We start from the raw sequence: 27,019 nt of genomic DNA, 5'->3' as shown, positions 1-27,019 counted from the left end.
AATCCTGTTGCGCCACCAGAATGAGTTTAACAATGGGAATCAGTTTCCAGGAACCCAAATGGCTCCTCATTGAAACTTCGTGTTCCACTGTGTTCTAAAGACTTGCATTTATACACCATGTTTCATAACCTCAGGAAGCGGCAAAGCACTGCAAAGCCAATGAAACAATTCAAATGTTGTAACGTCAGGAATTCAGTGCTCATCACCACTTTCTCAAGGGCAATTAGACAGATAACAAATGCAGGCATATCCAATGACACATCCCATTTTTTAAAAAACTTGTCTCAAATACAGTAGATAAATTAATTAAACCATCTCTTTTTGGAATGTAGTTTGAGGGATAAATGTTGGCTAGGGCAGCAGAAAGAAGTAGGGGAATTCTTCAAATACTAAAACACTATTACATTAATCTGAACACATCAGATTCTCAGACAGAATCTCTGAACTAGACAACTTCCTCTTGGACAAAGGGTCAGTAGGTGTTATAAACAAGACAATGGGGGTTACAATATCGACAAAGGCATCAAACAGCGTGATAAGGAAGGATGATATCTTAAAAGTTCTTCCAGTGAGATCATATGTAAGAACCTAAACACAAAAGCACTTTGCTGAGGTGTATACAGATTCTCTAAACCAGTTAGGCAGAAATAGAAAGCAGAGAGCAACGGTCTTGTAGTATTTTCTATTAATCCAGAAACTCAGCCAATAATGTTCAGTGGACCCAGGTTTGAAACCTACCACAGCAGATAATAGAACTAGAATTCAATTTTTTTTTAAAAATCGGAATTAAGAATCTAGTGATGACCACAAAACCGACTGTTGATCGAAACAGGCTATTTGGCTCACTACTGTAATAGAATCCTTACAGTGAGAAAACAGGATATTTGGCCCAACAAGTCCACACCGACCCTCTGAAGAGTAACCCACCCAGAACCATTCCCCTACCCTATTACTCTACATTTACCCTTGACTAGTGCACATAACCTACACACCCTTGAAAACTATGGCCAATTCACCTAACCTGCACATCTTTGGATTGTGGGAGGAAACCCAAGCACTCTGAGGAAACCCACTCATACACAGTAAAAATGTGCAAACTCCACACAGACACAGTCACCAGAGGCTGGAATCAAACCTGGGTCCTTGGTGCTGGGAGGCAGCAGTGCTAACCACTGAGCCACCCACCATGTCCTTTCGGGAAGGAATCTTCCATCCTCAACTGGTCTGGCCAACATACAACTCTAGAACCACAGCAATGTGGTTGACTCTCACTGCCCTCTGAAACAGCCTAACTGGCCATAGCGTTGTATCAATTGCTATGAAGTCTCAACAAAATAACAAAACTGGACAGATCACCTGACATCAACCTAGACACCAGAAACGACAACAGCAAATACAGTCCTGTCAACCCTACCAAAACTGGGACAGCTTTCTCAGACTAGTGAAGCAACAGCCTGACACAGTCACGCTCTCAGAATCAGACTTAACAATATCTCAGACACCACCTTTGCCATCCCTGGATATGTCCTGTCCCATTGGAACAGTCGGAAGGGAACTGCTCTTGGAGTCATCAACTTTGACACTGGACCGCATGAAGTCTCACGGCTTCAGGTTAAACATGGGCAATGAAACTTTCTGCAGATCACATAATGCCCTCCCTGGGCTAATGAATCAATACTGAAAATGTGTTGCTGAAAAAGCACAGCAGGTCAGGCAGCATCCAAGGAGCAGGGGATTCGACGTTTCGGGCACGAGCCCTTCTTCAGCTTTTCCAGCAACACATTTTCAGCTCTGATCTCCAGCATCTGCAGTCCTCACTTTCTCCTAATGAATCAGTACTCTTCCATGTTGAACTATACTTGGAGGAAGCACTGAGGCTGGGAAGAAGGGTGCAAAGCATACTGTGAGGGGGATTTCAACATCTACCATCAAAAGTCTCTTGACAGCAGCACTCAGACCCAACCAGCTCTATCACAAAAGGATATAGCTACTAGACCGAGTCTGCAGGTGTTGAGGGAACCAACGGAGGGAAAAAATATACTTTCCCTCATCTTTACCAATCCGCCAGCTGTAGAAGCATCTGTCCACGACATTATCAATAAAAGTGACCAGTGCACAGTCCTTGCGGAGCCAAAGGCATGCCTTCACATTGAGAATACCTTCCATTGTGTTGTGTGGCGCTATCACGGCGTTAAATGAGACAGACTTCAAACAGATCTAGCAACTCAACACTGGGCATCCAAGAGGCGCTAAGGCAATCACAGCAGCAGATTTGAACTTCAACACAAAACTACATTGCCTGACATTTCTCCCATTCAACCACTTCCCCATCAAGCTAGGGGATCAAACCTGATTCAATAGAGAGTGCAGGTGCAGCACCAGACAAACCAAAGATGAGATGTTAAACGGGTCAAGCTACTAAACAGGACTACTTGCATGCCAATTAGCATAAGCAGCAAGTGATACAGCCAAGTACTGCCAAAAATGGATCAGATCTAAGCTCTATAGTCCTGCCATATTCAGTCGTGAATAGTGGTGGACAATTAAACAACTGGTTGGAGGAGGCGACTCCACAAATATAGTCATCCTAAAACAGTGGAGCATCTTAATACACTAGTGCAAAAGGCAAGGCTGAAGCATTTGCAGCAGTGTCAAGTGGATGATCCATTTCTGCCTCCTCTAATAGTCCCCAGAATCACAGACACCAGTCTTTAGCTAATTCAATTCACTCCACAAGATCAATGACTGGGGGCATTGGATACTGCAAACGCAAAGGGCTCGGACAATATTCCAACAATAGTATTGCAGACTTATGCTCCAGAACTTGCTGCTCCCCTAACCACCCTGTTACAGTATAGCTACAACACTGGCATTTTCCTAACAATATGGAAAATTGCCCAGGTATGCCGTATACACAAGAAGCTGAACAAATCCAATGAATTACCGACCAATGACTGCCCCATCAGTCTACTCTCGATTGTAAGTGATCTAATGGAAGGTTTCATCAACAGTACTATCAAGCAACACCTGCACAGCAATACCTTGGGTCCTGCTGGGGCCACTCAGCTCCTGACCTCATAATAACCTTGGTTCAAACAGGGTCAAAAACGGTGAATTCCAGAGGAGGTGAGAATGACAGATCTTGACATGCAGGCCACATTCAACCGGGTACAACATCAAGGAGTCCTAGCAAAACAGGAATCAGTGGAAATAGGGAGCAAACATTCTGCTGTTTGTCCTTGTACTTGGCACATAGGAGGATGGTCAAGCATACTGGGGAGGACAGTCATCTAAGCTCCAGGACATCACCACAGGAGTTCCTCAGGGTTGTATCCTATGTCCAATCATTTCCAGCTGCTTCAAATGACCTTCCCTCCATCAAAAGGTTTTCTGATGATTGCTCAAAGTTCAGTACCATGCATGATTCCTTAGATACTGAAACAGTCCATGCTTGAAGGCAGCAAGATCAGACAATGCCCATGCTTGGGCTGACAAGCAGCAAGTAACATTCACACTATACAAATAACAGGCAATGACAATCAACCCTCAACATTCAATGGTGTTACTATCACAAAATCCCCCATTATCAACTTCCTAGGTGTTTACATTGACCAGAAGCTCACTGGACTCGGCACATAAACATAGTGTCCACAATAGCAGGTCAGAGGATAGGAATACTGCAAAGTCACCTCCTGACTGCCCAAAGTCTGCCCATAATCTACAAAAGCACAAGTCAGGAGTGTGATGGAATACTCCTCACTTGCTTGGATGGTTGCAGCTCCAACAGTCAAGAAGCTTCACACCATCCACTACAAAGCAGCCTGCTTGATTAGCGCTACATCCACAAGCATCCTCTCCCTCCACCACCAATGTTCAGTAGCAGCAGTGTGTACTACCTAGATGCAGCATGTGGAAACTCAAAGATCCTGAGACAGCACCTTCCTAAACCATGAAGTCACTCACTATCCTTACTTGGAAATATATTACTGCTGCTTGATTGTCACTGGGTCAAATCCTGGAATTCCATCCCAACAGCACTGTGGGTCAACCTATAGCTTGTAGACTGAAGTGATTCAAGAAGGAAACTCACTACAATCTTCAAAAATAACTGGGGATGGGCAATTAACACAGGCCAGCCAAAAACACACATGTCCACACAACGGAACAGAAAAAAAAAGATTAAGGAAATCTTAGATGTAAATTCATGCTGCAATTTAAAATAAAACATTTATGTTAGTGTTTCTCAGGTGTTATGCAATGCCTGCTAGTAATATAGCTGGGGATTACCTCCTTGATCGGGGGTAAGTCCAGCCAAGCAGCGTGTTTAGAATATTCATTACACTCACCGTGAATGGCTGCTCATCTGTTGCCTCAATTAAGCTTATTTGAGTAAATTAAGACCTTTCATCAATAGTTCACATACTTTGCCTAATTTGGTTAGCTGATTTAAACAAAGAGAGAGAAACAAGGATGGAAACATACAAAGCTGGAACAACAAAGCATAATGAGTCATATCCAATGTGAAAGTCTGACCCAAGAGTATCCTCCCTGCTAACTTGCTGTACTGGTGTACTTTTAGTCCTCAGAAGTGCTGCAAAGTCACAGCCGCAAATTGCAATATATACCCTTTTCATTCCTCAACATGGTTAAAACCAGCTACTGCTTCAAAAGATTAGCTCTGCTTTTACTGCCCACAAACAATATTGGTAATACTTCAGTAACATATAAATCAGATCAAGTTAAAAACAGAAATATGTGCAGCTAAGTACAACATATCATTAGAGGACACAGAGTTCCTGTAATTTTACTCAAAAATATTAGTTACCACCATGCAGTCCTTGGGCTTTCAACCGAACATCAATTGTTGAGCATGAAAATCTCAAAAGGGATACAAAATTATTCTTCTCAGTAATTTTCAAGTAGAGGCTGATAACACAATTAGCAATTATATCGTGCCTTTAATATGGGATGCTTGGTCACAGAAAAATTGACAGTGAACTGAAGGAAATATAAGGACAGATCACAAAGTTTGATCATAGTTGTCTTAGAACAAGATCTTAAAAGCAGAAATGGCAGAAAGACAGGCACGATTAGGAAGGGAATTCCACAGCACAGGTAATAGTTGGCTAATGCAGATTTCTTTAAGGTTTGTAGGACTGTAAAAGGCTACAGATAGGGAGGAACAATATCACAAAGTGGTCTGAACACCAGCATGACAATTTTAAAATTCAATGCATTAGTTCACTGAGTACCAATACCATGTGAGTGAGTACAGGGATAAGACCATAAGACATAGGAGTGGAAGTAAGGCCATTCGGCCCATCGAGTCCACTCCGCCATTCAATCATGGCTGATGCGCATTTCAGCTCCACTTACCAGCGTTCTCCCCGTAGCCCTTAATTCCTCTAGACAACAAGAATCTATCAATCTCGGCCTTGAAGACATTTAGCGTCCTGGCTTCCACTGCACTCCGTGGCAATGAATTCCACAGGCCCACCACTCTCTGGCTGAAGAAATGCCTCCGCATTTCTGTTCTGAAATGACCCCCTCTAATTCTAAGGCTGTGTCCACGGGTCCTAGTCTCCTCGTCTAACGGAAACAATTTCCTAGCATCCACCTTTTCCAAGCCATGTATTATTTTGTACGTCTCTATTAAGTCTCCCCTTAATCTTCTAAACTCCAACGAATACAATCCCAGTATCCTCAGCCGTTCCTCATATGCTAGACCTGTCATTCCAGGGATCGTCCGTGTGAATCTCCGCTGGACACGTTCCAGTGCCAGTATGTCCTTCCTGAGGTGTGGGGACCAAAACTGGACACAGTACTCCAAATGGGGCCTAACCAGAGCTTTATAAAGTCTTAGTAGTACATCTCTGCTTTTATATTCCAACCCTCTTGAGATAAGAGACAACATTGCATTCGCTTTCTTAATCACGGACTCAACCTGCATGTTTACCTTTAGAGAATCCTCGACTAGCACTCCCAGATCCCTTTGTGCTTTGGCTTTATTAATTTTCTCACCGTTTAGAAAGTAGTCCATGCTTTTATTCTTTTTGCCAAAGTGCAAGACCTCGCACTTGCTCATGTTAAATTCCATCAGCCATTTCCTGGACCACTCTCCCAACCTGTCTAGATCCTTCTGTAGCCTCCCCACTTCCTCAGAACTACCTGCCTGTCTACCTAACTTCGTATCATTGGCAAACTTCGCTAGAATGTCCCCGGTTCCCTCATCCAAATCATTAATATATAAAGAATAACTAACTGTCAGGTTCAGTTCGAGACAGTGGTTAGGACCAGGAGAAATCATTGATTGCGAGGATGTTGGAAACACAAATACAATGCATTTAGTCTTCAAAGAAGCTGAGGAAATTGAGGCTCATCTCAGTGACAGATAAGCAACCTAAAGCACGAGTGAGGGCTGGTGGAGAGATGGAGGTGGATGCTGTCAGAATACATGTAGAACCTTACTTCACATCTTCATAGATTTATTTCCAAGTCATTATCATCTTTAGTGCTAATCATATACACTGATCCATTACCATAAACTTCCATAATCTATTACAATATATTAGCATTGCACTCCAAATAATTTTGAAACCAGTGGTCAAAATAAATTAACTGCAGACATATATAACACAATTAGTATTGCCCTAGTTTTACAGACAATTGGTATTTTATACCAGCTATGAGTCAGTGGCTTTTACCAAGAGTCCAAATATTGTGTTTGAGCCCCACCCCAGAGGCAGAGCACAAAATCTAGTTTAACATGCTGTTGCAAAGCTCATGAAGTCCTGAACTGACAAAGGTACTGCCTTTCAGATGAGGTGTAAAATTGAGATCCCACTTACCCAAGATATCATGGTTCAAATTGATTAACAGCAGTCTATATAAAACTAAGTTTCACCCCAGTGTCCCAGCCAACAATAAGCACTGAATGAGCCATCATTTAAACAGGTTGTTATGTTATTTATCACATTGCTACTTGTGGGAGTTGCTGTGCACAAATTGGCTGCCATATTCCTTATGTCACAACAGTGACTATAATTCAAAAGCATTTGACCATAAAGCATCTTCTGATAATAGGTTGACAAAGGTGCGACATATACAAATCTTTTCTTTAACACGGTGATGCTCACTAAAATAATTGAGGGGACCAATGTGATATTAGAAATTTTTTTGAATCAGCTGCCAGCAGAATTTAAGATACTTACAGATTCATTGAAATGCTCTTTTGGCACGTAAAGCAGGGATTAAATTCAGGATTAACTGTAGCAGTACAGCAATCATATAGCTAAAGTGTTTTAGTAAATTATTAATTCTGTCTACTTATTGCCCACTCGCCTTCTCCCTCATGCTTGCTGCTTCCTTAAATCTTGTTCCAAAGGGATGGACTGAAGGCCAGAGTGGGGCAGAAGCAGGAAAAATGACTGAAAGGTCCCATGTAATGACTACCACTGCTTTAAACAGTGAACAATTCAAACAAATATTTCCATCACCCTGTCAGCCTAATGAACTATAGTTGCACAAAATATGTTCGTTTCCACATTTCGTTAAGTTACTCCTTCTCCCTGGTACAGGATGCTTGCTAGTAGCAGGGAACTGAGCACATGAAGTGATACTCCATCACTGCACCACTATACCTTTATGGTTTCCTTCCAATCCCAGACTCTGAGGAGGCCACTGTCCAAGATGCTTCTCCAGAATTAAATAAAACTTGCAGTACAGAAACAGGCCACTCAGATCAACCAGCCAATAGCAGTACTTAGGCTTCGCTCAAGCTTCCTCACCTTCTCATCCTCATGACCACACCCACAAAAAAAATCCAGCAACAGCTTAAGACATCAGGGAAGTTCTCTTTTAAACATGGAGTACGTTATTAGGATCTAAAGCAGACAGCCAATTGTGCACTACGTAGATTAAATTATGACTTTCAAAAAAGGAATTGCGTAATTTAAATTTTATTAATTGCACATAGGGCCACAGAGAAATGATGGGACACACTGGGACTGGCAGGAGTTGTTCTTGTAGTGTGTCAGTAGTAACACAACAGATCCAATGATCTTGTGCTCAAACTGTTCTACAGTTCTTACCTAGCTTCCCCTTGAACATATCCAATGAGTAATGGAGGAGAGTAGTCTGGGTAACGAGTTTTTAGTTCTCACTATTCACTGGCCATGTAGCCTCTCAATTTTTTTCTGTTTTATCCATAAACACTCTCACGTTTAGGGCCCTAGTTTTAGTGTGCCTTATATTAAACTCAGTCATTATTGAAGGCTAGTCTTATCGACATTCTTACCCACTTACCTGCTTTTGCCCCCAGCTCGTGGAGACAGCTTGTCTGGTCAGAGATTGAAGTCCGCCTGACCACATCCCTGTTTAAGGATGGATGGAGCACTCTGCAAAGATCATAGCCGTTCATGCCCACACAGTGCACAGTTGTTGTATTCCCCACGCAAAGGCTGGCCGCACAAGGAGCATGCGAATACAGCATACCCGAGGGCGGAGCACTCTGCGAAATGAGCAGGTTTCCTTCATCATCAGGTGGCGTACAGCAGGAGAAAGCAGCTGAGCACATGGGACAGCCATGTGTAGAACTGCAGCTAATGGGCACCAGGTCACTTCGATGGTAGTGTAGATAGAGGTCATCCACTGGAGAATCAAGGCAGACATCAGGAGGCAGAAATTCATAGTGGTCCGGATCAGATGCAAAGTTGTCCAATGTCAATGAAGTGTGCGATTGAAATGGAGCCACTGGCTGTGTAAATTCAGCACCAGAAGCACTGTTCTCCTCCAGAGCCTGGTACTTGGGCCGAATCATGGCTTGGCTTCCCATGAGCATTGATAACCGATGGAAATATCCATTGGTCTTGTCCACATAAGGGCAGGGAACATCTGCATCAACAGGCAATATAGAATGCTGCCCTATGTTGGCTGACTCCTCTTTGTGCTGTCCTTCACTATCCCCTGAGTCAGTGCCAGGGCCAAGTTTGGCCGCAGTATCACTCCTGAAGTCCTTCCTTTTGGCTCGCGGACAGCGGCGCCCAGCCAGCGGGTGCGAGCAGGTTGGTCGTGTCCCACCCATTACCTTGCCTGGTTTGTTCTCTCCATCTGTACGACTGCGCCGCCCAGCTGAAACGTCCCTGGTGTTGCTCAACTTGAGGAATGCAGCAGCGTTGAGACTGGCCATGCGCTTCTTGCCTGGTAGCTCAGCAAGCCCACTCTCCCATTCACCCATGGCAGGTGTTGGCTCACTCCCTGCACAGGTGAAAACATCACCATCGAATGAACCACTTGAGCTACCTATCCGTCTTTTCGCCGGGTAGCCAGTCCTACAGTCTCCCCGGTTTTCAGTGCACTCCATGCCACAACTGGGACCTTTACGGCACCGTCTGTTGGATGACGGGCAGTCTTCTCGCTCCAGCAGCAGATTGTTAACTGCCTCAGCATTCAGACTGGCCAGCCTTCGAGGGCGTGACTCAGCAGTATGTGAGGCCACAGAATCCATCTTGGCATTCTCTTTGCCAGTGTCTTCATTCCTCTCTGCCTGGAGTGTCTCCCCTTGAAGTGGGTCCTGGTCGCTCTGGTAATCCCATTGCTCAACAATAGCCTGTGCAGAGCTCACCCCATCAACTGGTGTTTCGTCTAGCTGCTGAACAACCCCTGGGGAAGAGTAATTGCCTGGCTGCACATGCATGCGCTTCCGGAGCGGGTACATCTTGCGGTGCTTGGGATGGTACTCCTGTTTGCTCTCAGCATCAGCCACTCTTTCTTCATAGTCCCTGCTGCCTCTGACACCATTGTGTCCCAGCATCATCTTACCCATAGTTGTGCTGTTTAACCTGGTTATGTTACAATCAGTGCAGTTCATGTCATACGATATCAAGAGGCAGGACATTTCATAATTGCACCTGTAAAAACAAAAGCAAAATGGAAGCTTTACTCACTTGACAAGACTCATTTTTTAAAATCAAATATAGCACACCCCAAACAACAGCAATGCAAAATAGATAGGTTGTGTTATTTCCCCAAATTTATGACGTTCCACCAAGAATTCAATGCGATGACCTTCTCACATAATTCGAAGGTTTGCATCCCTTCCCCTAAAAGTATTTGCTCCATTATTGGAGTTCAAATGATTAGGCCAGGCATTCTCCCAAGTAAAGAGGGAATCAGGCTAATGAGTTCTTAAAATGACTCCCTCATGGCTCCCCACTGGCAACAATAAGAGTTGTTTTTTTAAAATATACTCAAATAATGTTCATAAAGTCAAGTGCAGCTACCAGTAATGGAGAGCATCAACAACACCTCATGCCTATTATTGTCTGTGAAATACATCACACACTACCCCACCTGACCACTGCCCTCAAAATGATCTAAGGCAGCACTGTGACTCAGTGGTCAGCACTGCTGCCTCACAGCACCAGGGACCCAGTTTTGATTCCAGCCTCGGGCGACTGTCTGTGTGGAGTCTGAACATTCTCTCAGTGTCTGCGTAGATTTCCTCTAGGTCCTCAGGTTTCCTCCCACAATCCAAAGATGTGTCGGTGAAATGGCCATGCTAAATTGTTCAGGACTGTGTAAGTTAAGTATATTAGTCAGGGGCAATGTAGAGTAATAAGGTAGGGGAATGGGTCTGGGTGGGACAGTCTTCGGAGGGTCGGTGTGGACTTGTTGGGCCCAACTGCCTGTTTCCAAACTGTAGCGATTCAATGAAATACTGTTTCCCTGCATAGTGTTTTTACCATACATCATCATGAGAAGATAATGCAATCAGGTTTGCCTCCACAACCTTGATCAAAAGCAACTTCCCTCCTGCATTACCGGAATGTGCAAAGTTCTGAGCATCAGGAAAGCCACAGGAGATCTAAACCTCATTAAAGCAGTCAGGAGCAGTTGACTGCAGGATATATTCTAATGGAACATGAAAATATGACCTATTAAAAATAATTACTCTTAGAAAAACTTACACACACCTTCCCGAATCTTCTTAAGCTCAACACACTGCCACAATCCCCATTGTACTCAAACTGAAGAGGGTGATTCAATTTTTTTATTAAAGACATTTTCTGGATATAGGTATTACCGATAATGGCTGCATCTATTCCTCCTTACTATTGGCATGTTGCAATGATTTAATTGAACTGAATGGCTAGTTCAGTCGAAGAGGGCAGTCAAGAGTAAATCAGAACAGCTATGGGACTGAAGTCACGTACTTCAGACCATGTAAGGGTGACAGGGTTCTTTCCTTAAAGTCTGTTACTACATGGGACAGGAGTTTTATGACAATCCACGAGCTTCATGGTCAATTTTATGCTACGCTACCGAGCAATTAAGCTTGCAGTGGGCCAGAGAGACTCCATTAGAAAGCAATAAGAAAACCAAAATTATATCACTCTCTGGTGGTGGTAGTGAGCAGGGAGGGAAGGGAAAACAAGAGCACACTTTAACTTCATGGTACCAAAGACAGACCTGCAGAATCTTTCTCCTGAGAAATATTAAGCTAAACTAGACACTTCTAGGATTTATTTAAAATAATATAGTGAGGTCCAACAAACCACCACAACACTCAGTAGGTTCTTCCCATAACATGTATGGTGTTTTGTTTTGAGCCTCAGGTGAACTTTTAAGCAGACATAAGCAATGAAAACAATTAGAAATCAACTGGAGTCATTACAAACATATTGGTACAAAACAGCAAAGATTTGGATATGCTTTGTAGAAAGGAAATACACTGAAGTGCTGAGAGACAGTATTAAATACCTGCATTGACACATCAACTGATCATGAGCTGTATCGCGTTCTACCTTTAATAGGCCTCTTGTGGTATAGTGCAATGGTACCGAGCCAGGAGAACCTGGATTCAAGTCCCACCTGCTCCAGAGATGTGTAATAATATCTGTACAGGTCAATTAGAAACTACTTTAAAATTATGCATCTGGCTTGTCATCAATTCTTGGGACAGTTTTAATTCTTGGCGCAGTCACCAGCTGAGGGGTTTACATGTCTCATGCAAACCATCCTGGGAACTGGTACGGTCTGCATGCAGAGGATGGATATGCTTTATGTTGGATTGGGTGGAGAGAACAAAATGTATACAGACTGAATGTAATTGCAAGAAAATCTATGCAATATTTAGAAGTAATTTCATTTGCTCGGACAGAATTTGGGGGTAAAAGCAGCAAGGAGCAGGCAGATGTCGAACAATGCCAGATTAACAAAAATCAAAACGGTGGTTCTGTTACTGCAAAGTTTATCTAATGCAGTCTATAAAAAAACCTTCATGATTTTGAACATGATTAATTTTATCTGTGAACCTTCTTTCTTCTATCAATCACAACTTCATTGGACTCTTCACAAAACCAAACTCCTCCATTGCTGCTATCAATTTGGGAAATCCTGCAACACCGTACAATCATGAGTAGGCCATTTTGTCACTCAAGCCTGTTCCACTAAATGAAGAGACCACCAAATGATCTTAATGCCACAAACTCACACTTGCCTCACATGCCTTAATACTTATTAGTATAAAAACTGAGGATTTTTAAAACCTATATGTCCCAGGGGCTGGAAAATAAAATTACACTCAACATTGAAAGTGTAACCCAAAGATCTATCCAGTATAGCTAAAACTTAGTTTTATCGCCCCCCCCTCCCCGCCATGAATTCCCAAGATAAAGGAGACCAGCATTCCATTAACCTTTTTGATCATTCACTTCACTTGACGACATTTTAGATTATCCATGTATCTGGCCCCCAGGTTTCTCATTTTTGACCGTATAAAAACAATTTTGATCTGTCCTTTTTAAGCCCAATATAAAAGGCCTCACATTTGGCTGCAATGAAATCCATTCACTATAATTTTTTCCATTCACTTATTCTACTAACATCTCTGACCCAGTAGAGAGATAATCAGTGCTTTTTAAAGGCCTTGTTTGCTACTGGTTTCACCAAGTCTTTGAATAGTTCAGAATTGTATGGAGACAAAATACACATCTCAGCAGGCCAACAGTCTGATTTTGATGATCTACACACAGTTTCAGATCTTGTGAAATTCCGAGTTCCATAACAGGAAAAAGTTCACATAAAAATACTCTCCAATCTGCAAATAATCTAAGTAGAATAACAAAGTTCTAAAAAAAACAAGGAAGTAATCAATACTCTCAATTAATTCAGACTGTTCAAGTTCCACTCCAAAGGCTTCAGTCAAAGAATCCGGAAACTTTCAGACAAAAATTTAAATATCCTGGAGAAAGAGCAAGAGAGAGTTCTCCCAGCTGTCCATGCTAATATTTAACTCTCAAAAACATCATAAAAGCATCATCACACAGCTTATTTAGTCAGTATCACATCAGAGGAAGTGAGTGATGTGATAGAATAGTGGCATATAAGGGCATCTTACAAATCAGTTTGTGCAAACTCACTGCAAGATCAATTCATCAAGCCCCGGTCTCCTACCCTTTTATTACTCTTCAAATTGTCTTCAGGTGCCAACCAGTGTTTAGCCTGGACCAGTCAAATTTGTAGGTTTCTATGAGATCGCCCCTCATTTTTCTAAACTCCAGTGAATATAGTTCTAACCGATTCAGTTTCTCTTCCTACATTAGTTCTAATTACTGGGAAAGCAGTCTGGTAAACGTTTATTGCATTCTCTCCCTAGCAAGGGATAAAGGAGAGCAAAACTGCCCACAATATTCCAAGGTCCTGAATAATTGCAGAAAAACATCCTTGCTCCAGTACTCGAATCCTCTTGTAATGAAGATCAACGTACCATTTATTTCTTCACTGACTCCAGCACCACTAATCCAGAATCTGGTTTCCAGCATCTGCAGTCATTGTTTTTACCTTGCTGCACCAGCATGCTTACTTTCAAATGAGTGGTGTACAAGGACACCCAGGTCTTGATGCACCTCCCACTTTGCAAACTCAAATCACAATTCAGATAAAAATCTGCCTTCCTGCCTTTGCTACTAAAGTGGATATCCCGAGTTATCCAAATAATACTTCATCTGCCAAGCATTTGCCCACTCACTCAACTTGACCAAATCACACTGAAGCATCTCTGCTCAAAGTTCTTCCTACCCAGATTTAGAGATATTTAATTTCGTTCCCTCATCTAAATCATCAACATATACATTGTGAATCAAAGATGTCCTGTAGTACCCGAGTCAGTGCTAACACTGGGAAAATGACCAGTTTATTCTTACTTTACTTTGCCAACCAGTGCTCTATCCATATAAATACAGGGGAACCTCGATTATCCAAATACCAATTATCCGAAAATCGGATTATCTGAAGGAGATCTCGAGGTCCCGATAGAAACATTACATCAAAGACATGCTTCCAACAGTGATCGCGTCTTTTGTTAGTGATGAAACAGGCACCATCTCCAAATGACTGACCTCCCGCCTTCTCTCTCTCTCTCTCCACACTTTTCCTGGAGTTCTACACAGGGGTGTACCCTAAACCACCCATTCCCCAGATAATCTCTCCAACATTGCCCTGTAAAAGGCAAACGTGGAACCTGTCAAAAATTTGCAGTAAAAAGTTATATGTGTGGCTGTGACTGTGTGCTTTTCGGAGACTTACACCACAAAGGTAGCAGCAGTCTTGTTGTTGGTGTGCAGTCCGGGTGCCCCAGATAGAGGGTTGGGGGGGGGGGGGGGGGGGCTGTGTTGGGGGCAGGGGCTCACACCCTTTATGCTAGGTGGCAAAGGGGAGGGGTTGGACTGGAGGTGGTGTCTTGCACACTGTGTGGTGCTGCTAGTCTCCTGAACAGAGAGCAGACTTTAAAACTCCGAGCCCCAGAGGAAAGGCATTTAAATCAATTTTCCGAATAATCGATTATCCGAACGAAATAGTGCCCGCCCACCTTGTTCGGATAATCGAGTTTCCACTGTACTCTGCCCCCAATCCCATGCGCTTTACTTTTACATGTTAATTTAAGAGCATTTTGCAGCATCCCTCTCTGCTTTGGGTGCACCATGAAGTTTATCACCATCCAACATGAAAGTAGTGGTAACGACAAATGGCTCCACCACTGACCCATTCCCTGTTGAGGCGGTGTCATCATCCAACACTTCTCTACCTACCTCGCTGCAATGCCTCACCTCACCACTGACAAGCTCCCCAATAGAGTGGAGCTAACTTACAGAACCAGCAAGAAATTATTCAACCTACATGGTCTTCAAATCAAAACCAAAATGTCACCCCAACCAGTGTTTGCGTCATTGAGCTGCAGAATGCAGATGATGCTTGCATATGTGTAATCTCAGATGTACTCCAGACCATCGTCAGCACCTTTACAGAGGCAAATGACAGCCTTGGTCTCACAATGAGCATTCACAACATGAAGGTCCTCCACCATTCTGGCCTGGTATTGTGGAATGAATTCCTGATCATCAAGGTCCACGGGGAGGACTCAGAACATTGACCACTTCCAATACCTCGAGTGTGTCCTGTTGGCCAAAGCAACTATTGCTGAAGAGATCTATTACCACCTCCAGTGTGCTAGCACAGCCTTTGGCTGCCTTAGGGTAAAGGTGTCAGAGAACAACAACATCAGAACCGATACCAAGCTCATGGCTGACAGAGCTGTAGTGGTTCCTAGCCTCCTTTACAGCTCTGATATGTGGAATGTCTATAGCAGATACCTCAAGGCACCGATAACAGTACCAACAACACTGCATACACAAGATCCTGCAAATTTACTGAGAAGAAAGACACATCAAAACCAGGCCAACATCAAGACACTGATTACCCTTGATCAGCTGTGATAGGCTAGGCACATAATCCACATGACTGACATGCAACTCTCCAATTAAGTGCTCTACTCCAAGTTCCGAAACAGCAGGTAAGTGCTGCAGTGATACCCTTAAGTGCAGCATCCCCACAGACAACTGGGAATCACTGGCCAAGACACGTCCAAAATGGAGGACTTCCACTTGGTAAGGCATCGAGCACCTCAAGACTTGATGTCAAGAAAAAGCAGAAGCCAGACGAAAACAGCATAACGAGCACATTGCCACAACACCACCCCATCCACCTCTTCCCATGACCACATTCTGCCCCAAGGGTAAAGAGCCTCCGGAAGCCACATCTGTCTATACAGCCACCTACAGACTCAGCCTGAGTGAGGAAGAGAGTCATCCTCATCTGCGAATGACAGCCAATGAACAAACGTTAATCTAGCTTACTCTTAAATACATCCTTGCAATTTCCTTGAATTACTCTATCAAGAAATATTACATTCCAAACACAGAGTAAAGAAGTTTATCCCGAATTCTGCCTTCAATTTATATCTCTCAACATTACAAAAAAGCCAAAGTATTGAATATAGCACACATTTTACCAAGAATAAAAAGCTAAAGAGCAAGAATATTTCTCTGAAAAGAAACATGTCTGCATGGATTAAAGGAACAAAGGGATCAGCAATATAAATGCATAGATCATAAAAAGTAGTGAAACAAGTTGACTAAAAAGAATGAACGAAGATAAGAAAATAACTGTGTTCATTCCTAGAAGGATAGAACTGAGTAAGACTAAGTCATGTTCAACTTGTATAGCAGACTGGTTAGAAACTACTTGAACAGTGCAAACAGTTCCCTTTCTATACTTGATGATGTAAAGGTACTGAAGAGGATATAAAAATGATCTTAGAAAGATAGCAGAATACAGCAGTTATACCAAGAATTATTTCACAGGCTAGGATTTTTTTCCTCCTACAAAAGCTGAGGGCTGAGATCTTGATGACAGTAAAAGGTTTTGACAAGATGGCCACAAAGATGGCAGATGAAAGCCAAATAAAAAGCAATAATTAAAATTTAGTTATACAAACACAAAATTAAAGTTAAAATTATCCAGAGATCAATGAGAAGAATAGGGAATTCACTCCCAAAAGAAGGAAGTGAGGTAAAGTAGACAAGCTTTTGAAGAAAGCAATGCGATCAAGGAGGTTAGACAAAAAGGTAGTTTGTATGAAGCAAAACAACCAGTACAGAAGCTGAGCTAAATGGTGTCATCTTGTATTCGTAAATTGACAACCCACATCATTACTGACACCATAAACTCTATAGTTATATAGGAAATACATATTACCTGTTGAAACAGCAATTGCATTAAGTCTCACAAGTAACTTTACCTTGCTGATTAAATAAATAATGCTGTACCACTAAGCAATGTCTCAATTAACTCTTATCCTGAATAAATCAGACAGCTGAACAGCAGTGCCACATTCTGTAGCAATCATTTTTATTTACCCAAAACTGAATCAGAAAACCAATTAGAACTATATTCAGAACTTGACAATGACCAAATTAAATTGTCAATATGCAAATCCAGCAGGTTTACACAATGAGGTTCTCCAGAGATCCAGATTCTTACTTGGAGGCACAGTGGATGACAGCAATAGAACACAACACTAAACCTTCATTGTTGCTCAAATCAGGGTGGTTCACAAGAGAACAGCAGCTTTCACCACCTCTTTTTCAAAATCAGAGTCAAGATGAACAATAACTTGAATTTACAGTGCAGTTGCAAAACATCTCCATTAGCACCACAACAGTATTAACAACATTCAATACTGAACTGTTTAGGAGACATTAGGACAGGACAGTCAAACTAAAAGGCTTGGTCAAAGAGCCAAGTTTTAAGGAAATCTTAAAGAAAGATGTGAAGAGGTTTAACAAGATAATTCTAGAGCTTTGGATCATGACAAACAAAGGCACAATTGTCAATGGCGCAAGAAAATCAGGGGTGCACAAGAGGTTAAAAGTTTAGAGACAATTAGGTGACAGGGCCATTGATGATTTCAACAAATGGTCCCAATGCATGTCAGCAGGCACAAGGGTGACAGATGAACAGGACGTGGTGCAAGTTAGGATATGGGCCAAGTCTTGAATCTCTGCAGTTAATAACCAAAATTGGCAATTCACATTATAGCACAGAAATGAATAATGCCTGCATAGATAATCAATGATGACCGCAGCACTGTGTGTATAATGTTTTGAAAAAACAAAGAAGGGGAATAGTTCTTGAGATATGTTCAGGAGTATTGTCTTGATGTTTCCAAAGTCAAAGCAGTAAGCTTTGCTGACTCTGGGTTCTGGAGTTGAAAAGTGTGGTGCTGGAAAAACACAGCAGGCCAGGCAGCATCTGAGGAGCAGGAGAATCAATGTTTCAGGCATAAGCCTTCATTCCTGAAGAAGGCCTTATACCCGAAACATCGATTCTCCTGCTCCTTGGATGCTGACTGGCCTGCTGTGTTTTACCAGCACCACACTTTTCAACTCTGGTACTCCAGCATTTGCAGTCCTCACTTTCTCCTACCTGACTCTGGGTTCTGGGCAGGGATTTGCCAAATTGATCAAGTGTCAATATGGGGAAGTTTAGGGAACAATGATCGTTGAATCAGAAGGTTTAGGTTACCTATGGAAAAGGATAGGGAGCAATATAGAGTACAAATACTTAATTGGAGGACGTTCATTTTCATATGGTGAGAAGTGAACTGTCTGATTAACTGAAATCATGCATGATGTTCAGGTCTGCCACCATGGTAGTGAAACTGTTCCTTTCTTTGAACTGAAAGTTGATCTTCAATCCCCGCTCCCATTAACAATTCCCCATAAAACTAATAAAATGGGTTGCCTTTCTGGAGATGATTCAGTGTGGAGGGGGAAATTTGGGTGTCTCGGTACATATAGCAAAACTTAGTCTGCAGGTGTAGAAATTAATTAGGACGAAAAATGAAACGTTGACGTTTGTTGCAGAGGGAATCAAATATAAACCTATGGCAGTATTTCTTCACTAGTAAAGGGCCCAAGTTCAACCACATTAGGAGTCCTGAGTACAGTGCTGGTCTCCTTAATTAAATTCAGAGCAGGTTCACTTGTCCGATTTCTAGGGTGAAAGGTTTATTTTGGGAGGAAACATTGTAAGCATGACCTGCTCAATCACTGGAGTTTAAAGTATAAAAACTGATAGGGGAAGTAATGGCCTAGTGGTATTACTACTAAACTACTAACTCAGAAACTCAGCTAATGACAGAAAACAGTTGCAGTGAATGGTTGCTTTCTGAACCAAAGGCATATTAATGGGAATTACCTGGATTGGCAATACAACTAATTAAGGGGACTATAACTGCTCATAGTGTTTCAACTATGATCTGAATTGTGCCTTTCTAATGTTAGGAAAAAAAAACTTTCCTATTTTTCTATTACCTGCCTTTTGAAATACAGACCTATTTGACTTTCTGAATTTACCTGCTGAGTTTGTATGGTAGCTATTTGAGATTTATGGACCAAAAGTGGCTTCTATTAGCTAATGGTATAAAGACATGGGGACAGTGTGCATGCACACATGAGAATGAGCACATGTGTATATATATTACACGTATAGGAGTGGCAATAACCTAGAGCTCGCCGCCTACAGGGGTGTGAAAGTAGGGACAGTCAATAATTTTAAAAGAAATTCAGTAGTAATCAAAGGCAACAGAATATAATGAGGGAAAGGGACTGTGCCATTATGATTCCCTGACCATATACAAGTGCGGCCGTTAAATCCAACAGAAGTTGAAAACCAAAAAAAAAGGCATAGTTTGCTTTCCTTTGACAGTTGTACCCTATATAAGTACTGTCAAAATGCAATTATGGTTCTGCATTTCTGAGGGAATCCTAAGTGGAATCTTCTCAAATGTGGAGCTTCCTTCTTTCATGAAATGGAGGAGGCAGTGTTGGACTGGGGTGGACACCAAGTTAAAAATCACACAACAGCAGGTCATAGTCCAACAGGCTTATTTGGAAGCACTAGCTTTCTGAGCGCTGCTCCTTCATCATCTTATACTCCATAGCCACCTGATGAAGCTCTGAAAGCTAGTGCTTTCAAATAAACCTGTTGGACTATAACCTGGTGTTGAGATTTTTAACTTCTTTCATAAAGAAAGGGCAGAGTGGTCATCTGCATGGAACTGCCTGGAAAATATAGCCCGATTAACTGACACACTGATTTAGTGCAAATCCCATAACAAAGGTATAATAACAGATCATCTGTCACATCAGCCTTCCTCTTTTCACATGTAAGAACAATCTAGGTTAGGTTAGAATTAAGCTATTATAATATCATAACGTCTAATATTATGAATTTCATTCAACTAGTTTCATATACTCGCACACTGAAAAGAACAGTTCTCTGACCACTGTATGCAATGGAAGCATACAAGAAATGTAAATGTTTCTTTCATGACCACAGGAAGTCATAAAGCACATCACAATGAACTAAATAATTTTGGAGAATGACTACTCCAATGTAAAAAAAAGTGGCAAGACACTCTCCAAAACAGCAACGCAGATAACAACCAGCTAATAGTTTTGTGAACTTGATTGAAGATTACATGCAGATGACAGCAGCTATTCAAATCTCACCTGCAGGTAGACAAAACTCAAGTTTAACAATCCAAAGGCAGCACCTCAGTGCAGTGATCCTGCAATGGTACAAAGCAATATTGCTGGTCTGAATTAAATGTCTCTAGAGTGGAACTTCAACACTGGAGTTCCTAACTAGATGAAGGGATTGTTTGCATTGCATAGTGACAGCAAGGCAGCAAAAACTGAAATACAGAACTATTGTTGGGAGGGTGGGACTGCATGGTCAAAAAGAAAACCTCTCCTTACGAAAGGATTTGGAATTCTTTCCAATTGTTGAAGCAGTTTTCTTTTGAAAAAGCGAATCAGAAAGAACACATTATTAAAAGGGTATTGGGAACAAGAACATAAAAGGTTCTGAAAAATTCTAGTCCAAAATTTAGTTATAGCCCATTTGTATCATAATATCCTGCAGACGTATCCATGTCCCAACACTGAATCATTGTGTTCTGTACATTATTGAAAATAGATCTAGGAACAGGCCATTCAACATTTCAAGTATGCTCTGCCATTAAAAATAATCATGGCTGATTCCCTTTCTCAATATCATATTCCCACCTTTTTCCCAATGCTTCTTAAATGCCTTTAAAATTTAAAAACACATCTCTCTTGCTTGAGTATATTCAGTGTCTGGGCTGCTGCAAACTTTTGAGATAGATAATTCCACTATCTCTGGAGTGAAGAATCAGTCACTAAGGATCTACCCTGTCTCAAGATCTGTGGCCCTTGATTCTACACTCCCCCAAAACGGGGAAATCATCCTCCCGGCATCTAGTTTGTTCAGTCCTGTTAGAATTTTATATATTACAAGCAGATCCCCTCTTATCCTTCTAAACTTCATCGAATACAGGTCCAGTCAAATCAATCTCTCCCCCTCGGACAGTATTGTGATCTCCGGTATCAGCCTCATGAACCGGCAATGTGCTGCCTCTATACCAATATATCCTTTCTTAGGCAGGAATACCAAAACTGCACACAATACTCCAGGTGTGGTCTCACCAAGGCCCTATATAACTGCACTAAAACATTCCTATTTCTGAACTCAAAACTTTTTACAATGAAGGTCGACTGTTTGATGCACTTGCCTGCACTTCACTGACTGGAGTACCTAGACACTCATCTCACAACAGGCTCTACACATCAAAATGAACAATTAGAAACACAGCTGATAAAATGGTAGTGGTAACGGGTGAAAATTGCCACAGGTTATTTACTGGTGGTGGGAAAAGGAATGTGGCTGTGAAATATAGCATTTCCAGATCGAACAAGAGCAAAAGACACCCAAGATCCCTTTTAGCATCCACACTTCTCAATTTATCACCACTGAAATAATACTCTCCCTTTCTATTTTTATGCCAAAATGAACGACAAGACATTTATCCACATTTCACTGACATCTGTTAAGTATTTGCCCACTCATTCAACTGGTCTAAATCACCTTGAAGCCTCCCTGCATCCTCATCTCTGCCCAGTTTTGTATCATTATTATGGGCATGTCAAACTAAATACCAAATCTTATTTAGATTTGAAAATTTACACATTTGCAGCAACTTTCACTGCAAAGCACTGATATTTATCCATTAATTTATTTATTGATAGCATGAATGGAAAGAAATAGGCTTTGTTTGAAGTCTCTGGTCTCATTTGATGATGCTTGAAGTAGCAAGTTGTGGATTCAATCCAATTCCAGAGAAGTGAACATAAAATCTAGATTCATATTCCAGTGTAGGACTGAGGGCATGTTGCACTATTGGAGGTGCTGTCTCTTGGAGGAGATATTTTCTCATTGCAACATTAAATGGAGCCTCACCAGCCCTCCAATGAAATATTCCATGGTAAGATATGAAGACAATCAAGCAAGTTTCCTCTAAGTATTCATCCTTCAACCAACATCATTTAAAGAATTTGACTGGTCATCTTCATATTCCTGTGCGTGGGAGCTTGCTGCACACAAATTAGCTGCTCTGTTCCTAACAATACAGAGGTTATTACTTCAGAAGTACCTTACTGGCTGTAAAGAGCTTCGAACATCCTGAAGTTGTATTAAATAAAAAGGTATACTTTTCACAAGAACTTCTAACTTCAAATGAATACACAATGAAGCTTCCACTTAGCATTACATGAGGGGTAGCACCTAACAAGAGCATTTTCTCAGAACTGCCCTGAACTGCCGCTCATGCTCAAATTCTGAAGTATAACTTGATCACAACCTTCCAACACTCTGCAGAGCATGCAACCGAATAAAAACACCATTTCAAACAAAACGCTTTTAATTACCAACTCGGAATCATTGTGTCCTCCCCATGATCTTCTCTATACTTACAGCAACAACTGAAGGCCATGCATGCAGCTATAAATACACTCCAGAAGAATCATTCCTCCAAAACCCCAATGCTTCATTGCATTTTTAAATGATCTGCTTTATCACTTAATTGAAAGTCGCTTATTCCAATAGCAATCTATTCTGGGAGTCAAACAGAAGCCCCAAACCTATTTCATATATTCTTGATATTTTACAGAAGGTTACTTTTTAAACAGACATCATTCAGCACTGTAAAGATGAAGATGTTATCTTTATTCACAGTTATGATCCCTTCTATTGCTGTACTCTATTCTCAAACAGTGACCAGAATGCAGTACAGGTTTCCACATTGTCAGCCCTGTGTACTGCAACTTGGTGTATACTTACAACATAGAACTATCAAGGTCATATTAAACAAAACTCCATTAGTTTCTTAATTACTTCACAGCCTAGACAATTGAAAGTAATCACTGCAATTTTCTCAGGCCTCTAAAGCTATGCTGATTCTGTTCTATTTAGTGAATACTGTACTTAACACTCACATCACTCCTTCCTTAGTGTGACACCCACCCCTTTTCCCAATAAAATACACTACTAAGAACGAACTTGCAATTGTACAAAAGATGCTTTCACAAAATCTGGTGATACTAAAGCAGTTCACAGACAATTAAATACTTCGAGTGTAAATTGTTCTAGTGCAAGAAGTGCAACAGCTAAATTACACAGCAAGATTCCATAAACAATGATCAGTTTCAGATCTGGATGCTAACATTTTCAAATCGTTGACCTCTCAGCTACTGCTAAATTTCACAGGGAGCTTCCACAGCAATGGAGTTATCAAAAGAACAGGTCAACTTAACAGTTAAACAGTTCAACCATTTTCCAGATTGCAAAGCTTGAGAGTGGAGGAATAAATATTGGCGACAACACTAGTTAGAGCTCTTCTGTTCACTGGGTAGTACATTCATCCGAAGGCCATGCGGAACTTTAGTATAAAATCTCACGTGAATCTAGGCATCTGACATCCTTCAGTACTGCATTGGAGTATCAGTTGCCCTTTTAACTATGTTAAAGTTGACACTTCACATTTCTTATTTTTAAATCTTCTTTGGTCACTTGTCTGTCCCAATTTACAGACAGAAGCCTTTATCTGCATCCTTGACTCCATGGGCTTACATTTTAGTTTTATATTAATTAACTATGGGTATCATTTGATCGTTCTTGTAGGTAGCCATAAGATTATAAAACGTAGGAGAAGTTTTGGATTCAGCCCATCTAACTGGGGTGACTCTCTGCTCAAAGATCATGTCCTCTGGTTCTAGACTCTCCACAGGGAAAACCACTTTTCTGCATCAAATCCCTTAAAATCTTGTAGGATTCAAAAAGGTCACCTTTCATTTACTGATATTCCAATAAGCACAGGCCCAATCTACTTGAGCTTTCCCCATAAAAACAGTCCTTCCGAACTCAGTATCAGCTGAGTGAACCTTCTCTGGACTGTCTCCAATGCCAGCATATTTTCCCTTAGAGAAGGGCCCAAAACACTTCACAACATGCCAACTATGATCTAACTAGTGGATTAGTGGTGCTGGAAGAGCACAGCAGTTCAGGCAGCATCCAAATTATTCCTGATGAAGGGCTTTTGCCCGAAACGTCGATTTCGCTGCTCGTTGGATGCTGCCTGACCTGCTGTGCTCTTCCAGCACCACTAATCCAGTATTTGGTTTTCAGCGTCTGCAGTCATTGTTTTTACCTTTATGATCTAACTAGTGCCTTGTATAGTTTTAGTAAACCCTCCCTCCTTTTATACGCCATTCCCTTTAGAATAAAAGCCAACATTCTATTTGCTTTCCCCCATTACTGAACTTGGATGCTAGTTTTCTTAAGATCCACAGGTAAGGACTCCCAAATAGAGTCATAAGAGATGTACAGCACAGAAACAGACCAGTTGGTCCAACCCAATCTAGTCCCACCTGCAAACAGCCGGCCCATATCCCTCCATATCCTTTGTAGTACACGCTTAAATTCCTCTCCATATAAACTCATAACACCACAGCAGTCCCGGTCTTTGTTTGGAAAGTTAAAATCTCCTACCACAACCAGCCTATTATTCTTACAGATAACTGAGATTTCCTGACAAATTTGTTTCTCAATTTCCCTCTGACTATTAGGGGGTCTGCAATACAATCCCAATAAGGCGATCATCCCTTTCTTATTTCTCAGTTCAACCCAAAGAACTTCCCTGGATGTATTTCTGGGAATATCCTCCTTCAGTACAGCTGTAATGCTATCCCTTATCAAAAATGCAACTACCCCTTGCTGTTCAGTAGCTTTCTGCAGTCTTTTTCCATTGTCTTAACCATTTTCTAGGAAAGTCAATGCAATGTAAACCTAGTTCATATTTAAAATAACTGCTCAAATATCATGTGGAATCTTGGTAACCATAACTTCAAAGTCAGTCAGTTCAAAATATTAGCCTCCAGATCAGAAAGAAGAGTTAAATGTCTTGCTTATATTGTTCAGCTACAAGAAACTGCAACACTGGAGCTAAAAATGTAACTTTCATGCAACTATTTGTTGTTCAAGGAACACAGAGGTATCACCAATTGCCTTGACCCCTTTTCAAAACATGATCAAAATGTCTAACATTTAAAATTGGACTTTTTAAGTCAGTGGCACAACTTAGGTTTTTTCTGAAGGCTCGAGTCTCATTCTCGACCTTAAACTCAATCCTGACTGTGGTGAAGGAGTGCGCCACTGTCACAGATGCCATCTGCTGGTTGACAAACTATGCTGGAACTCAGACTGTCCTCTTGCATAGCAGAGTAGCCCTTCACAAAACCCTGACCAATATTTATCTCTTACTGAAGGACAATTTTTTTTTTAAATGGGTAAATTGGCTCCAGGGCTTCCTACATTAACATTGTGAAGTGCTACTGAAGCATAGTCAAACTGTAAGTCACTTTGGGTTGTCCCAGATTTGACAAAAGCAATACAGCAGAACAAGCCATTTCTTGACAGAAACTATGATTTTTTTCTTGTGGCTCAGTGGTTAGCAATGCTGCCTCACAGCACCAGAGACCCAGGTTCGATTCCAGCCTCAGGAAACTGTCTGTGTGGAGTTTGCACATTCTGCCCGTGTCTGCGTGGGTTCCCTCCAGGTGCTCCGGTTTCCTCCCACAATCCAAAGATGTGCAGGTCAGGTGAATTGGCCGTGCTAAATTGCCCATAGTGTTAGACACATTAGTCAGGGGTAAATGTAGGGGGAATAGCTCTGGGTGGGTTGCTCTCCGGAGGATCAATGTGGACTTGTTGGGCCGAAGGGCCTGTTTCTATGCAGTAGGGAACCTAATCTAAAATCTAATCTAAACAAAATCATTTCCCACACTAAAAGTGCATAACTCATCATGGCATTTTATAATACATCTTCAAGCTGTCTTAAAAAGTTTTAGCTGTATGCATTACGCTGGTCAGTCATCCAAATTGGATGTATCAATGCAGGAAAAGCTTTCCAAACAAGAAGAAATTGAGTGGCATTGTGACAGCAATAAATATCACCAATCACCAGTTGTTGACACCATGTTACACTCAATCACCTTGACAGATATTGATCAAATTTCAGTAGCAGCCCACAAAACCACCTTCATGTACAGTGTCAAGGTTTCAGTTCAAATTGGTAATGCTGCATTTAAAATCCATTCCAGAAAACATTGAGCTTTTAATGTGCAGTTCAGGTAATTGCATGACAGATCATCTAACCAAACAATGCACAGTACCAGGAAGAGATAAAAAGCTTGCTAATGCCTCTAGCCCACCTGACCCTTCGTCATTCGGTTTCCTTACTAGATTGACAGAGATAGGCTTTAGAAACTTTTTTTTAGTGTTAATCAATACTCTTCTTTGCCAATACTGTCAACTCAGCTCTTCAAATATGCATTGGTTACAGGTTCACAACCTCTATTTCAGCTGTGGGTGGCACAGTGCTAATACTATTGGACTAGCAATCCAGAAGTCTTGACGAAAGCTCTGTGGAAGTGTTCAAAAGTTCACCATGGTACTGGAGGAATTTAATTTGACTAATGCTATTATGGAAGGCAATCTGCCATCCTTAACTCATCTGGTACACATGTAACTCCAGATAGACAGCAGTGTGGTTTATTGTCAACTGCCCTTTGAAACAGCCTAACAAGCACTTAGTTTAAAGGCAATTAGGGATTGACAACTAATGCTGGCTTCCCTGAAATAAAGTAAATATCTGAGAGTGAAATTGGTCAAGAGTACTTCTGTCAAGTCTACAAAACTG

The 27,019-nt window shown here is 41.5% G+C and overlaps 1 protein-coding gene across 2 annotated transcripts in view; it reads right to left on the bottom strand.

The window, feature by feature from the left end:
• Positions 1–27,019, bottom strand: part of bahd1 (bromo adjacent homology domain containing 1) — a 72,163-nt gene that overhangs the window by 27,854 nt on the left and 17,290 nt on the right. For both annotated transcript variants that reach the window (XM_072569275.1, XM_072569276.1), the window contains exon 2: positions 8,305–9,908. In XM_072569275.1, coding sequence (XP_072425376.1) covers positions 8,305–9,908 — 1,604 coding nt within the window. The remainder of the gene's footprint in view (positions 1–8,304; positions 9,909–27,019) is intronic.

This window comes from Chiloscyllium punctatum, chromosome 4 (genome assembly GCF_047496795.1).
Source record: "Chiloscyllium punctatum isolate Juve2018m chromosome 4, sChiPun1.3, whole genome shotgun sequence".
Taxonomy (NCBI): domain Eukaryota; kingdom Metazoa; phylum Chordata; class Chondrichthyes; order Orectolobiformes; family Hemiscylliidae; genus Chiloscyllium; species Chiloscyllium punctatum.
This window is presented reverse-complemented; position numbering and strand designations above follow the sequence as displayed.